At 51.6% G+C, this 15424-nt stretch overlaps 4 protein-coding genes across 4 annotated transcripts; 2 read left to right on the forward strand and 2 right to left on the reverse strand.

Annotated features, from left to right (window-relative positions):
* Nucleotides 1-1538: 1538 nt before the first annotated feature.
* On the forward strand, nt 1539-3609 carry BDV14DRAFT_167670 (MFS transporter). The gene is made up of 2 exons (XM_073767726.1): nt 1539-2413; nt 2483-3609. The coding sequence occupies exons 1-2, from the start codon at nt 1666-1668 to the stop codon at nt 3388-3390; spliced, it is 1656 nt and encodes a 551-aa protein (XP_073631245.1). The 5' UTR covers nt 1539-1665; the 3' UTR covers nt 3391-3609.
* A 172-nt stretch (nt 3610-3781) lies between these two features.
* On the forward strand, nt 3782-8869 carry BDV14DRAFT_152369 (sister chromatid cohesion factor PDS5). The gene is made up of 3 exons (XM_073766586.1): nt 3782-4288; nt 4365-6041; nt 6093-8869. The coding sequence occupies exons 1-3, from the start codon at nt 3935-3937 to the stop codon at nt 8583-8585; spliced, it is 4524 nt and encodes a 1507-aa protein (XP_073631246.1). The 5' UTR covers nt 3782-3934; the 3' UTR covers nt 8586-8869.
* Nucleotides 8870-9528: 659 nt separating this feature from the next.
* Nucleotides 9529-12342, reverse strand: BDV14DRAFT_152376 (SWI/SNF chromatin-remodeling complex subunit SNF5). Its single transcript, XM_073766587.1, has 2 exons — nt 10178-12342; nt 9529-10028 (listed from the first exon to the last, which is right to left on the reverse strand). The coding sequence occupies exons 1-2, from the start codon at nt 12242-12244 to the stop codon at nt 9693-9695; spliced, it is 2403 nt and encodes an 800-aa protein (XP_073631247.1). The 5' UTR covers nt 12245-12342; the 3' UTR covers nt 9529-9692.
* A 1226-nt stretch (nt 12343-13568) lies between these two features.
* BDV14DRAFT_167677 (endonuclease/exonuclease/phosphatase family protein) lies at nt 13569-14804 on the reverse strand. The gene has a single exon (XM_073767727.1). It carries the CDS (start codon nt 14543-14545, stop codon nt 13619-13621), a length of 927 nt encoding a protein of 308 aa, XP_073631248.1. The 5' UTR covers nt 14546-14804; the 3' UTR covers nt 13569-13618.
* Between the last annotated feature and the right edge of the window lie 620 nt (nt 14805-15424).

Here is a 15424-nt window from a genome sequence, read left to right on the forward strand (position 1 = left end):
ACTCCCCATCCGCCGTCCATCCACTTCCAGTAAGCAGTAAACCAGTAGCGTCATTCCATCGGCCATACGAAGTTTGTCCGAGCGCGGACATCCGAATCAGATAAGCCTAAACGCCGAGGACTTATGTAAGCCAGCTGCCAGATCCTAGACATATCACATCCATGATCCATCTGACTAGGGCGGAGCCTCGAAATGAAGCTCCTATCCAAAGCGGGCCATCATCCGTGGCTGCTTACTGCTGGCGCGTACGACAATGAACTCAGGCAACCGCTCGCGTACTTTATTGATTCAGTTCTCCGATTACCAATCGATGTTTTGATGATTTGTCTAGTTGGGTGAATCACAGGGATCATCCTGATGGATGAGACAGTATGTTCAGGTGGGTAGAGAGGGAGATGACAAACGCGAGTCAAACGTCAACTATCATGGTCACCACGCCGCTTATGCATCGGATTCGGACTCAGGGTCCCGTTGAGGCTTGAGGCTTAAAGCTGCACGTCGCGCGCTGGTCATTCGCTGGTTCGTGTATGGTGTTGACGGGGGGCAAAGGTTGTGGATTTTATTTCCAGGGCCTTGGGATCCAGATTCCAGATTCCAGAATAGGATTGGACCACTGTCCACAGTTGAGCTTGGAAAACGAATCCACCCGTCGGACGAAACGGGGGTTCCGAGCGCCGACGTCCGACTTGGAGGCTCACAATCGGGCGCCGCATAAGACTGCATGTTCCGCGCCTAATCCCTTGATCCTTAGCACAAAGTTATCAGTCGCGGATCTGGGTGATCAGATCGGGCCAGTAAGACTCGAGTATTGTAGGGATTTAGCCACTTCAAACCGGTCAAACTCCAGGGTCTTGCATAAGAAATAAAGCATCAAAATGACTTCACCATGACCAGACCAGACCGACGGACTCGGTATCTGAAGCTTTGCGATCTCCCGACGAGGACCCACGAGGCAGCGCACAAGCCGTGGAACGCGATAGCTAAGAAGCCTAAGATAAGGGAAGTGGGGACCGTGGCTGCTGAATTTTTTCCTTCCAGGCCAATGAGACAGGAATGATACATCATGGTTTCGAGAATCTTGTCTACTCTGTAGGCTCTGGTAGCTTGGCTACATCCGAAGCACGGCGTGACGGGCTTATGCGACATTTAACTAGGTTAGATGACTTTGTAAGTAAGCTTAGTGCTCTACCTAGTGGTAGGCTCGGATAATCGGCAGGGCGTAATGGCGTCCACGATTGGATGTCTGCACCATTGGGCGGCCTGTTGTCTCTCCGATCATCTGCACCTCTGCCACGCTGGCTCTTCGTCTCGTTGGTGATCCGTCTTGGTGCAGTCGGAGGTTGTTTGGATCGGAGATACAACGGGCGATCTGGAAGTAATGCCGTTATGCGTCCACGCGATGGGGTTTGCCCCTCTTGCGACATGCTGGAATTATGAATCCAGATTTTTGATGACCCACTTCTTTAGTGATGGGTTCTCGACGTAGTCCTAGTATATTAATCGCCTGGTGGACCTCTTTTTGGAACCCCTGGTCTACAAGTTCATTGTCTTCAACGGTCTTTCTCTGAGGGCTCACAGCACATACCTCATATAGCGACTCTCTTTATACATCATACATCTCTCAACCCTATACCTGTATTCGACAAGGCAGAGAGCGACACCGCAATGAGCGACTCAAACAACCTCCACCCGGGTTCGGGCAATGGAGCCGAAATGCCCTCGTCCGCCGCAACACTGCGATCAGATTCTCGTTCTACTCTAGGAGATGGTGAAAAGACCACAGTGCCCTCTCCTGAGGTAGGCTTTGGGGGTGAGAAGGACCAGGAGCGCGATCTCGAAAGTGGCAACAATGGCACCAATGACACACCACAACAAGAGGCGCAGGAAAAGAAGGAATCCGACGAAGAGAAGCCCAAGGATCCCAATCTCGTCGAATGGGATGGTCCCAACGACCCCGAAAACCCTCAGAACATGCCAAAGTGGAAGAAATGGGTGGTGACGATGACTATGTCTTCAATGACGATGTGGCTCACGTTCGCTAGTAGTGTGTTCTCGACAGCAACAATGGTGACTGCGCAACAGTTCAATCAGCCTACAGAAGTCATGGTCCTTGCGACCAGTTTGGTGGTGTTCGGTTTCGCTGCCGGTCCTCTAGTCTGGTCGCCTCTGTCCGAACTCTATGGGCGCAAGTACCCTCTTTTCCTCGGATACTCGTTGTTTGCGATTTTCCAGATCCCTGTTGCCGTGGCCAAGAACGTTGAGACCATCTTGGTGTGTCGATTCTTGATGGGCTTCCTCGGCTGCTCGCCGCTGGCTGTTGTCGGTGGTGCCATGGCGGACTTTTGGGACCCTGTTGATCGTGCCATCGCGATTGCGATGTTCTCCGCAGCTACTTTCGTTGGACCTGTGCTTGGTATGTTATTCCAATGAATTGAACCTTTCTTCCAAACATCCCATACTGACCGTTATTTTCTTCTCACAGGCCCCATTGTCGGCGGTTTCCTCACTGATTCATACCTTGGCTGGCGCTGGACTGCCTGGATCACATTGATCGCGGCCGGATCATTTGGCACCATCGCCTGGTTTGTGGTTCCTGAGACTTACCACCCTGTTCTCCTCAAGAGACGTGCTGCCAAGCTTCGTAAGGAGACTGGCAACGAAGATCTGTATGCGTTCCTCGACCACCACAAGCCGACTTTCACCGAAATCTGCCGCAAGTACCTGTTACGTCCTATTCAAATGCTTTTCCTCGAGCCCATCTTGATTCTCATAACCCTTTACCTGGCCCTGGTCTATGGTATTCTTTACCTTTTCTTCGAAGCGTACCCGGTCTCTTTCCAGGAGGAGCGCGGCTGGACACACGAGGGTATTGCTGGTCTTCCGTTCCTTGGAATCATGATTGGAGTTTTCTGCGGCGTTGCCCTCATTATCTGGCAAACCAAGACTCGCTTTGCTCATAAGCTCGCTAAGCACGGCCGCGTTGTGCCCGAAGAGCGCCTCGTTCCCATGATGGTTGCGTCCGTTCTCCTGCCCGCCGGTCTCTTCTGGTTCGGCTGGACCTCCAACCCCGGCGTTCACTGGATGGCTCAGATCGCTGCCGGTGTTCCTATCGGCATGGGTATTCTCGTGATTTTCATGCAGGGTCTCAACTACATCATTGACGTGTACCTCATGTTCGCCAACTCTGCCATTGCCGCCAACACTTTAATCCGTAGCGGTCTGGGAGGTGCATTCCCACTCTTCGCCACGCAAATGTACCACAAGCTGGGTGTCAATTGGGCTTCCAGTCTGCTTGGATTCATCACCCTCGCGATGATTCCTATCCCAATCGTCTTCTTCTTTTATGGCAAGAAGATCCGCGCCATGAGCAAGTTCTCGCCCAAGTTCTAAAATACCCAATCCTGTGTTTGTCAGCATTGATTTGTTAGCATCCAGGCGTTATCCATTTTGGTCATATAGACGTTGATGATAGTGCTGTGATGATTCTTGCAGTCATAATTGCATTGCATTGACAGCAGTTGTTTCTTAATGAGCGTTTAGATAGACAAAATTTAGCTAATAATCTGTATTTAATCTTGAAAATAATCTCCAATCAATGCTGTGAATGGTCTCTTCAGAAAGTAGAAGTAGTATAGAAGTAGTAGAAGAGGCCCACTTGACTTGACAGAAGAACGCGCGACGCGTCCCAGAGTGGAGGCGGTCAGCGGGAGGGATTTCCTTCCCTTTTTGGTCAAAGTTGATTCGAATCGAAACGCTTCATCTCCTCCGTCCACCTGTTGCCTCCCAGACGACATTGATCCTCGCCCGGAATTCGGTCAATCCACTCGGTTGCCAATAGGCGATAGATCTTGCCTTCGGCATCTTCCTCCTATAAACAGCGCATGGTGCCTGAAGCGTGCGATCCTTGACACGGCTTCCCCGCGCGCTCCTCACGATGCCTGCGCGCACTCGTCAAGGCCCCTCCGCCGCCGCGGAGGAAGAAGTTGAAGAACCATCCGGCGCCCTCCGGCACTTGAAGTTCAATGAGCCATTATCATGGCGCGTCGGCCGCTCCGCCATTCCTATCGCCGATCTGCTACAGCGCCTGCAGACGCTGGCGCAGGAGCTGCGCAAGTTCGAACAAGAAGAGGTCGAAAAGGAGTCTCTTACAAAGGTCTCGCAGGAGCTCGCTACGGCTCAACTTCTAGGGCACAAGGATAGAGGTGTTCGAGCCTGGGCAACCTGCTGCATCGTGGACGTGTTGCGCCTCTGTGCGCCTGACGCGCCGTTCACGGCAAATCAACTCAAAGTGCGACCCTTTTGGCTTTTACTCGTAACCTTCGCCAATGCTTGAGCTTGGTGGCTGACTTTTACCTGCGCGCTAGGATATTTTTACTTGTATAGTCTCATCAATCATCCCCTCGTTAGGGGACCCTTCGAATCCCTACAATGCCCAACACATCTACGTCTTGAATTCGCTGGCGGAGGTCAAGAGTGTTGTTCTCATGACTGATCTGGATCATCCCGATACGTTGATCGTCCCATTGTTTACAAGCTGCTTCGATATCGTCGCAGGATCGGCCAAAGCGTCCACCGGCGAGCCAGTCGCCAAAAATGTCGAGTATGACATGACACGCCTTCTGGTGACCGTCATTGATGAGTCGCCTATTCTCGCACCTGATGTGGTTGATGTTATAGTGGCACAGTTTCTGCGCATTGACCCTCGAGTCTTGGAAGGTCCTGGAAGGAAGGCAAAGAAGCCCGAGACGAAGGTTGATGAGAAACAGGAGACCTTGCTTTTGAAGGACTACCCACCGGCTTATAACATGGCCAAGGCAATCTGCCAGGCCTGTCCAGAGAGAATGACCAGCCATATCAGCCAGTATTTCAACAACGTCATTATAGACGCTTCCTCTACAGCGAACGAGAATGGCCCCTCGAAGCAGTCACATCGCAAGCCTAATCTCGACGACTCGGATGAGGAAGGAGAGGATATTAAGGAACTGGGAAAAGCACATCGTTTGATTCGCGAGCTCTGGAGAGCCTGTCCCGACGTCTTGCAGAACGTGATTCCTCAATTGGAAGCAGAACTATCCGCCGAATCAATGGCCTTACGCCTGTTGGCAACGCAAACTATTGGCGACCTTACGTCTGGTACGGGGGTTGCTGGACCACCCCCTCCACCGCCAATGGATCCTGCTGCCTACCCGCAGGTAACGTTGGACGAGTACAACCGGTCGATTCCACAGCCAAACGTTTTGTTGATGCCTTTTGCCCCAAAGCCATTCTCACAAGCGCACAGCTCTGCCTATGAGGGTTTCTTGAGTCGACGTTTGGACAAATCCGCCTCTGTACGAGCGTCTTGGGCCATCGCTGTTGGCCGAATTCTCTTGACGTCCGCCGGAGGCTCAGGTTTGAGTGAAAACGAGGAGCAAGCGCTCATTACACACCTAGCATCATTGCTTCGGGACGCTGATGAGAAAGTCCGCCTAGCAGCTGTTGATGCAGTTGGTACTTTTGGCTTGTCTCACATCGTGAACAAACTTGGAGCCAGCGGTGGCTTTTCGACACAAGACTCGCTGCTATTTATCCTTGCGGAGCGCGTCAAGGACCGAAAACCCCAGGTGCGAGAACATGCCATGAAAATTCTGGCACGGGCATGGGCTGTCGCATCTGGTGAGATTGAACGTGATAACGAACAGGTCACGTCACTACTCAAGGACGGCCCATCAAAGATCTTTGATGCATTCTACACAAATGATCTTGATATTCATGTTTGCATTGATCGTGTCCTTTTTGAGGTCCTCCTCCCACTCGGTTACCCTCCCATCAAGCCGAAACTCTCGAGAGGTGGTTCCAGCCAGTCGCAAAAGCTGAAAAACTCTCAAGCTTCTGAGCCGGAAAATGAGGCAGATGTCGATAAGATTCGTGTTCGTCGGATTCTTACCCTGTTAAGAGGATTGGACGAGAAAGCCAAGAAGGTGTTTTTCGCTATGCAGGCCCGGCAAATGACAATGAGAAACGCTGTGACCATCTACCTGCAGGCCTGCGAGGACTATAACGTGAGTCAAGTCTATGTTTATGGAAACATTACAGAGAACTAACAGCAATAGGGTGGCGTCATGGATAAGAACAAAGATCAGATTAAGGCTCAGCTTACCAAGGTTGTCGAGACTCTAGCGAAGACCTTCCCTGATCCACCGAGGACATCGGCGGACTTGTGGAAATTCGCCAAAATCCACGACCGACGGAGCTATCAGCTTGTCCGCTTTGCAATGGCCGCCGTGAGTGACTATCGGACCGTCACCAAGGCTATCAAAGAGCTCTCAAGAAGGATACAGTCCGGTAACAACAACGCAATTCTGCAGGAGACTCTGACACCATTGTTGTATCGCTGCAGCTCGGTTGTCTTCAACCGAAGTCATATACCCGCAATCATGAGTCTCTCACGGTCAGACGAGAATGGGCTAGCCGCTCCAGCACATGAAATGCTGCGAGAGATCTCGTCCCGCAACCCTGAGGTTCTGGAAGCCCAGGTACAGGAAATGTGCAGGGATCTTGAGGCGCAGGCACCAAAGGCCTCCACAGTGAGTGCTGCTGGAACTGAAGAGATTCTCAAGGCTTGCTCTGGCTTCGCGAAGAAGCTTCCATCAAAACTGCCCAAGGAACGCAAATTTGTACAGGCGCTTGTTGACTATGCTCTCTACAGCCCGTCACCTCGTGCTGCCAAGCATGCAGTCCTCATTCTCATGGCTGTTGCCGATAAGAAAGAGATGCATGCTAAGGACCTCGTCCAGAAATGTGTGACTAAGTGCAACTTTGATTCCGATCGGTTTCTCACCAAACTCGCGACCCTGTCACAACTTAATCTCCTGGCTCCACGACAAGCCGATGAGCAGAGTGATGCTATTATCAAAATTGCTATCAACCAGATTCTACTGGCAAACCGATCTCCAGCTCCTGATTCCGGGTACTCATGGTCAGATCAAGCCGATGAAGAGACCGCGGCAAAGGAGTGGGCCCTCAAGATCATTGTCAACCGCCTCCGCGCTAAGGATGGCTCTGACAATGACGATGACTTCCGCGCTCATGCCCAACCCGTCTACGACACCTTGAACAAGTTGGTCGTTAATTCGGGCGAACTGTCGAAGAAGAAAGATACCCCGGCAACTCAAAAGTCAAGGCTCCGACTCTTAGCTGCCAACTCATTGTTGAAACTATGCAGCTCACACTCCTTGTGTGAACAGTTGCTGACGCCCAAGGACTTCAATGCGATTGCTCTGGTGGCTCAAGACCATATTCCAGAAGTAAGGAGTGGGTTCATCAATCAGCTCAAGAAGAAGCTCGTACAAAACACTCGACTGGGTCACCGGTGGTATGTCATACCGTACTTGCTTGCGTTCGAGCCTCAGGTTGGGTTGAAAGATAGCACATTGACATGGCTGCGGTCTCGAGTTGCGTTCTTTTCGCAGCAGGCAAATGCCAAGAAAGGCGAGAAGCAAACGGTCATGGAATCCTTATTTTCACGCCTTTTGTCCCTCCTCGCTTACCACCCCGATTACCCGCCTGAGGATCTGGACGAGTCGACAAGATTAAATGATTTGACAGACTTTGCACGCTACATTCTCTTCTACCTCTCTGCTGTGGCGAACGAACACAACCTCTCCCTCATCTTCCACATTGCGCAGCGTGTCAAGCAAGCACGCGATGGGATCACCAAGACCGACGAAATGTCTACCCGCCTTCACACTCTCTCCGACCTAGCACAAGCAACAATTCGACGATTCGCGGATGTCTATTCCCAACAACGCAGGTTCGGTGGTGCCGCAGGCAGTGTCAACATTCTGCAAACATATCCCGGAAAGATGGGAGTGCCTAGCTCTATCTTCGCGCCAATGGGCAGCCACCGGGAGGCACAAGAAGTTGCCGACAAGACTTTCCTTCCGGAAGATGCTGAGGACAGACTCGATCGAATCGTGCGAGCGTCAATGCGGATGAAGAGTACATCGGCCAGCCAAGGCGTTCCAAAGAAGAGAAAGACCGATAGCAGCGCGCATGAAGGTTCCCGGGATGCCAGTGCAACGAAGAGAGCGAAGAAGGACGCAACCAAGCGGAAGTCGACATCTTCTGTCGCAGCTTCAAGGACACCCAAGCGTAAGACCAAGAAGTCTGGCGAGGACTGGTCGTCGGATGGCGAGGCGGCAGCTGAAGTTTCGAACTCAGCTCGGCGACGCAGTAACAGGGGTGGCGGGTCACGAAGAATCAGTTACGCTGACCGCGACAGCGATGAGGATGACGTGGAAATGGACGAGTGGAACCAAGAAGATGAAGGCGAGGGTGATGGCCAAGCTGAGGACGCCGGCGAGGAGTCTGACGGAAGTGAACTGAGTGAACCCGATAGCGATATACTAGCTGAGGAAAACGGAGATGATAACACCGAGAAAGAGAACGAGCCGGAAGACGAGCAGAATGGCGAAGAGGAAGACGCGGAGCCTGAGTCACCAGCACCAGTATCGAAAGCGAAATCGACCCCTAAACGGGGAGAGAAGGCTAAACCCCCAACAACCACAACTCTTCCGACGCGACGATCCTCTCGACGCGGCTGATACCCCATTGCAGATGTTTCGATTATATTCAAAATGTATGTACGTTCATGCGATGTTTGATAGGTGTTCATTTGTATGCGACTTAGGCGCCTGTCCTGCTTGTCTGACTATGGTGTCATCTCTCAACTTCAATTTTTTCAACATATATTCCTTCAATCTACGCGGCGAACCTGTTCTCTTTGACGAAATGCATGCTTGTGGTTTCATTCTTTTTTTTTAACATGTTTCACTCTCTTAAAGTCCTCTCTATCATAAGCGTTTATGCAACTGAGAATACCCTCCTCCTAATGTCTCCTCAACTTTTCCGGTGTCACGCTCAGTATGTATGTACTTGTGTACATATACCCATTATTCAATCCGGGCCTGCCTTGCTTCACAGAGAGTTATGGTGTAGTTGAAGCAGGCAGTAAGGAACCAGTCACGTGGCCAGACCTTCCATGTTTACGTTCTGTGGTCATCCCTGACTACTGAATGGTTGAATTGCTTCACACTTTTGTCTGAAGTGTGTCTATTGGGCTTGGACTTTGTCAGGCATTCTGCGCCCACACTGGTGAGTGACTGGCCAAAATGGCGATGTGCATCTACCATCTTGATTGGTCAAATCTCAAGAGGCATAGGGCCCTCGTTCACAATAACAATCCAAAGTATGGCTGGACATTCTTTCAGCAAGCATTTTTTTTGCGACTGTTCGAGCTACTGCTTTGGTTTACGAATTGCATGATGACATTGCGGGGTCCAGAGACCATTACTTTGATCACGGATCATATAGCGAACTCTTAGTGCAGATATGAAAATGGAAAAGAATATAAGAGTATGGAGGTATTGAACACTAAGTCGCTCACAAATCATATACACCAGAGCCAAAGCCAGAGCCAGAGACAAACCAAGCCGAAGGAACCAACCAAAACTGAAGCCGGAAAACAGACGTAGCACGCCTTCACAGAGAAAACGAGAAGAAAGTTTTATAGAATCGAGAGCATGTATGAGATGCCCTAGTGTCGGGAAGGAGTAGACAGACAGGCATCGTAGGACCAAAGAGAAGTGGACGGCAAAGACACCTGGAAAGGCCAGGCTCTGCCGTGCCAATTCAATTCAACTCTCCACCAATCACACAGCAGCACCCGCAGCAGGCGCCGCACCAGCCGGTCTCGAAATCCTCTCCTCAACCCGTTCTTTATGCTGCCGATTCCTCAAATGCACCTCAAAGTTATCGACCGTCGTCCCGGGGCCAGGTGTATACAATTTCCCAGGACAGTCATGACACCTGATCCTTGGCAGGTAGAGGAACTTCAACTTCTGGTTGGGCTGCGAGTGTGCGTTCGCAACGGGCTGCATGCTCTCTGTGTCTACGGCCGTGTAGCGCATCACAGCCTCGAAAGAGTCGTTGGGGTTCGACTGGTTGAGGCGCGCGAGTCCTGCTACTAGCCACGAAGGGGGCGGGGGCTAGAATAGAACATCAGTATGGTGTCTCATATTCAACGCAACGCAACGCTTTCTTTTTTGTTCTTCCTCTCGACCGGATGAAGTGGGAGGGCTTCGGTTCGGGAGGAAGGAAAGCGTGTGTTTGTGTGTAGAAGCTTTCATTTACGTACCCCAGGAACACCGGGCTGAGGCGCGTTCGGCGCTTCAACAGCCCCGAGGTGTTGAATAGGGCCCGGGCGACCGGCGCTCGGCAGTCGTGCTTGCGCGTGAGGTTGGGAGGGCGTCGGAGTGGATGTGAGGGTTGGGGTATTGATCTGCGGGGTGCTGCGTTGGGAGGTAGGTTGTGTTGCTGGTGTAGTGGAACTAGGGAGGGCGGCCGGGTTGAGTTTGAAGCCATTGACGACGAATTGGCGGTATTTATCGCGAGAGATTCTGAGTACTATGACGAGCTTATCCGGCTCGTCGGGGGTTTCTTCGCGGTAGTCACGACGGCGAGCAGAGACTCGGGGTTCGTGGTGTGGCTCGGGCGTTGCGGACTGGCCGAGGTTCGCTCTCAAGGCTGCATGCGCTGCCGTAGCTGCTCCACGCATGCCTCTCGTGCGCGCCGTGCCTTGCGCCAGATGAGGTCCAATAGCGGGAGACCCAACCAGCGAGGACTCGTCACTATCTGAATCATCCGACTCATCACCTCCATCACGAAGACCAACTGCAGCACGTCCGCGACGGCTGGATCCGGACCGTTTGAAGACATTGCTCTCCTCCAATGTGGGCGCAGTATTCGGGATGACGGACGATACGAGCAGGGTACGAATTGTCCGCTGGCGGTCTTTGAGATCGGGCAGAGCGGGCCCGCCGCGACGATTAACCGACCGTTTCTGTCGCCTTTGATCTCTTTGGATGGAAACCTCTGTCCGCTCAAGCTCTGCTTCGTTGAGTTCGTAGAGATAAGGCGTGAACTCTTTGGCGGCCTGGAAGGGCCGGAACGATGAAGCAAGTGGTGTAGGTAGGAAAGACGTTTTCAGATCCGGATCTTCTATGGGGCGTCCATCGAATGTATGTGAAACTATGTAAAGGGATTTGGTAAACAATTGCGACTGTTCTCGAATCGAGTGCGCAATGGCTGTTGTGAACTCGCCAGAAAGGGAAAGATCGGTCGTCATCCGTAGAGCGAATTCCTCGGGGTCATTGCGCGGATCATTGATATCCCATTCAAATTGATCAACCAGGGTGTTCTGGCCAATGGTGATGTTGAGTTTGACCACAATGCGCATCTCATCGTTCTTGTATGCGCTGTATGGGAGGTGAGGATCGAGGGCATCTTCTTCGATATAAGTGTGCGGATAATAATCGCAGAGCTGTTCCTGGATGCTTTGGGTGATCATGCGTATCAATGGACCGCATGATTCGAGTGGCAGTCCCAAATCCTCGACGAGCTTCTCCGCAAAGAGCTCTGGCGACACAACGCGGTCATGAAGATTCCACGTGAATGTATCCCGAATCTTGACCTTCTCCCAGTCGATGTCTAACCTGATAGGTACAAGGTTCTCGATTTGTTCGCTCTGTGTTTTCAAGTCCTTTCGCGAAACGCGCAGCTCTCGTGTTTTCCGGTTCCCGGGACGGCGGCGGTGGGCGGGATATAGTAGCTGCGGGTGTTGATTGCGCAAGTCTGTTCGTACATTTCCGAAGCCTTCATATCCAACTCCATAGAGAACCGCAGGGTTCATGTGGTTCTCGCGTCGCAAGCTAAGATAATAATCGCGTTCCGCGCGCTTCTCTTGCTGTAACTGTTGGCTCGGGTTCTGCCACGCCGTCAGCGCGGAGTGACGCAACTCTCGATCAACATAATCGTTCAGCAAAATCTTGTCCACCGGCGTCTCCCGTATGCGTACGGGTAGAGCAGTTCCGGGGGAGGAGGGTCTGACAAGGGCACCGTCTCGTGATCGCTTCTTGCTGGACGCGGACCCGTTGGCGCTGCCATTCTGAGAACCTGGCGAAGGATTGCCGTTAGAAGTATCGTTGCCCGAGTCTGACTTGGATAGCGATGCTGCAAGAACAGCTTTCGCATTCTGTTTCCCTTCCTCGATGGTATCTGGCCCTTCGATTCCGTGTTCCGCAAGAAGTGAGGTATCGACGTCATTATCGAAGTCAGCCGCTCCATCTAACAAGTCTGAATCATTGTGCGCGCCATCAGACGGTGCGTCAGCCATCCCTGGCTGGGATGGATCAGGATATGGCATGGTCTGGGGATGAGTTCCGCGTCCGCGCCGCACCGCTAACTCGCCGACGTAGGATGGGTTTCACGTTCACGGAAATCAACGAGTAGATAAAGGATGGAATGGCGATTTATGAAGAAAGCATTCTTTCAAAAGAGGGTAATCTAAAATGATGGCCAAGGATACATTAGTCTCAGGGCACGAATTGTTCTGCGCGGCTAGTCATCGCAGAAGAGACGCGAGAGCGCACCAGTCCGGGGACCGCGAGGCATCGCTGTGCTGAAGCAACAGATGCACATCGCGAATCTGGCGCGAATAGATCGCTATTCGAACGACAGGGAAGAGGTCTCGCCGCTGCAGTCTCGGTAGGGCAAGGACGCGCGAGCCACATCGACGCAAGGTGATGACCCCGAAGAGGGGACATACCGAAGCAGAGGGAAGTGAATTGAGGTTGAAGGCATGTAGGAAAGGAAAGGAACCGAACGAAAGAGGTTATACTAACCAGGAACAGCAGTAAGAGAGCAAAGAGGCTCCAAAGCTAAAGGCAACAGTCTAGGTATGGGTCTTCGTGCCGGGTCTGGTCTGGGTCTTTTGCGAGAGAAACAGCTCGGAAAGGAGCGGCGGGATCAGCTAACCGCGCACCGGGGAACGTATCACGGCGCGTGTCCAAGAGTCCAATGGCAACTGTCTTCCCTTTTCTCCGTAGAAACTCAAGGGATTCACGTCCGATGTCGAATGTAATGGGTGGAGCTTGATGTTGTCTTGTCGAGTAGCGATTTGAAACAGGACGTCAGGGGCATGAGAGAGGAAGAGAGTGTCCAGAGGAAAAAGCTGGAGCCGGTCGGGGCCCGTTACAAGCGCTTTCCGCGCAGTGAGCATGAGGAAGGCTGAGAGAGAGACTGGGGGGCAGGCAGGACGCTCATGAACATGCTCATACAATGTCAAACCAGAAAAAAGACCCCTAAGGTCCTTCTGAAGCTATTCAGGCATCCTCTTTACCCCGATTTCATGCTCATCGAGAGCCTTTCCTTACCATTCTTACCGTTAATTACTGTAAAAGTCTGTATTTAAATCACGTGACTGTCATCCAATGTGGGAAGCGATGGATGATCTTCCATTGGGTGGCTGGTATGGCCGCCTAGCTAAGATAACTCTACCTGACTAATGTATGACTAAGCGAGGTTGACCCCAGGGGCAGGCGGTAACGGGCGGCAGTATGCTCCGACATCCAATGTCACCCAAATAGTGTCATGTGACATAACTACGGATCGCATCAATCGCGTTGTACAAAGTGCTTACAACAATCTTAGGAATGTGATGCAGGAGAGGGGCGAATACATGAAGACATGTCTGCTGACTGTTCCAGCGTGTATGATTCAATAACCTGAGTGTAGTATCTCAGCTGCGCAACTTGGCGTCAACCACCACTGCCCGATGGTCCGAGTTTAATACGCCGTCATCGAACCGGTTTGTTAGAACCGCGTACCCTTCGATATTCCAGGGAAGATCACGAGCGCGACTCTCGGTATTCCTTGCTGGACCAAGAAGGATATAATCGATGCGCGAAGGATCCTGTCCTTCATACCCAAAGCCCGTCCAAGTAAGCTGATTGCCATAGATGTCGGCAGAGTCCACCAATGTCGCAGAGTCAAGCAAAGGAGATTCCGGAGACGTCAAGACAGTGTGCGCTTCTTGGGTTTCTTCACTGTTCAAGTCCCCAGCGAGGAAGACGCCAGATATTAGGCTACCGTATCGCCCATTCCGGTATTCCTCGATCTTTCTCAGAATAATATGGGCCGCTTTATACCGAGAGCGGGACCCTTGGTCATCTAAATGCGTATTCAGAGCTAGAACTGTATGGCGACTAACGTGGTGTGTGAAGACGCCGATAGTCACGATGCGAATTGACGCAGCATCCCAGCTCTTGGAGGGGACATCCGGCGTCTCGGACAACCAGACTGTCTCCCAGTCACGAAGCTCCCAAACCGATGGCTGATACAAGATGGGTGAGTATTCGCCGGCTTTGAAGCCATCATCTCGGCCAACGCCAATGTAGGTCCAGGACTGGCTGGAGTTTGCAGCGGTAGTGGTTGACTCAGGGGACTCCTTCGAATTGAGTTCAGATAGAATATCTATGAGTTGATTGTCCAAGACCTCTTGTAGACATATAAACGAATCCAGGTTGCGAGTGTTATAGCGCAGCTCGTTCAGCAGGCGTGGTGCTCGTTCTGGCCATGGTCGCTCCCCTTGGAAGGGAGAAGCAGTATCATATCGAATGTTGTGTGTGAGTATCCGCAAAGGGAGCTCTTTGGTGCTTATTTTCATTGCTATTCGAATTAAAGATTCAGAATTCTGAATATATTGACAAGACGAGGTCTGTTTGGATGTCAGCCGCCGAGCACGGGGTCAAAGAGGAGAAGATGCATGACGCAACTCCGAGATCTCGCCGAGATGAACCTGCGCCTGTCCGGCGCCATTTGTCTCAAGTTTACGACTGGTAAGTTTTATAGCTGTTCATAGCTCCAATGCCTTTGCTGGACGTCTTTTGTTCATGGGCAGAGGGTAGTCAAGCTAAGTGTTAAAGATGATCATTTAATAAGTATTCTGTAGGAAGTAGGGTTAAGCGCGGGGCCGATAGGCTGTGATTTTATATATCTCTGTGATAACCGAGCCACTCAGCCCTACAATCCAACAAACCTCCATGAAGTTTGGTTTGAATGCGGCACGCCTTTAAGCAACTATTCCAAGCCAATGAAATTATCTCTTCCCAAAGGACAAGATAATTCAATTATTGTACCTAGATTCCTCACGAGAAACAAGCATCACAGGTTGAGGCATTATCTGGGCCTCTCACCGTGCCCGTTCATGCAGAGACAAAGTCTACTCTGGATTCGAGACAGTCGATCGATATTTTCCCGACTGCTTCTAAAAGAGAGAACTGAATACAACTGTAGACACCGCCATGAGGATTAGTATACATCACTGTGGAGGACTCGAGCTCTGTCGGACAGGGTATCGAAACATGATGTCATCAAGTCTTTGGGCGCCCTCGACTCTTGCCTCGACTTCTACGTAGAAGTAGGATGAGGACAAGCTGTTCAATGCAATAGAATAGAGGTGTAATCTCCTGAAGCTGATTGTGCAAGCTATCCAGCCCAGGAACAGACCATACGATGGGCAGTCCTGGCGACCTGGCGAGCGCAG

Source organism: Aspergillus stella-maris (genome assembly GCF_047715825.1).
Source record: "Aspergillus stella-maris strain CBS 113639 unplaced genomic scaffold BDV14scaffold_9, whole genome shotgun sequence".
NCBI lineage: Eukaryota > Fungi > Ascomycota > Eurotiomycetes > Eurotiales > Aspergillaceae > Aspergillus > Aspergillus stella-maris.

Coding starts and splice junctions, on each gene's coding strand:
- BDV14DRAFT_167670 (XM_073767726.1), top strand. CDS start 1,666: ATGAGCGACTCAAACAACCTCCACCCGGGTTCGGGCAATGGAGCCGAA. Junction 2,414..2,482: donor TTTCGTTGGACCTGTGCTTG/GTATGTTATTCC, acceptor TTCTTCTCACAG/GCCCCATTGTCGGCGGTTTC.
- BDV14DRAFT_152369 (XM_073766586.1), top strand. CDS start 3,935: ATGCCTGCGCGCACTCGTCAAGGCCCCTCCGCCGCCGCGGAGGAAGAA. Junction 4,289..4,364: donor TCACGGCAAATCAACTCAAA/GTGCGACCCTTT, acceptor CCTGCGCGCTAG/GATATTTTTACTTGTATAGT. Junction 6,042..6,092: donor AGGCCTGCGAGGACTATAAC/GTGAGTCAAGTC, acceptor TAACAGCAATAG/GGTGGCGTCATGGATAAGAA.
- BDV14DRAFT_152376 (XM_073766587.1), bottom strand. CDS start 12,244: ATGCCATATCCTGATCCATCCCAGCCAGGGATGGCTGACGCACCGTCT. Junction 10,029..10,177: donor CTCAGCCCGGTGTTCCTGGG/GTACGTAAATGA, acceptor GTTCTATTCTAG/CCCCCGCCCCCTTCGTGGCT.
- BDV14DRAFT_167677 (XM_073767727.1), bottom strand. CDS start 14,545: ATGAAAATAAGCACCAAAGAGCTCCCTTTGCGGATACTCACACACAAC.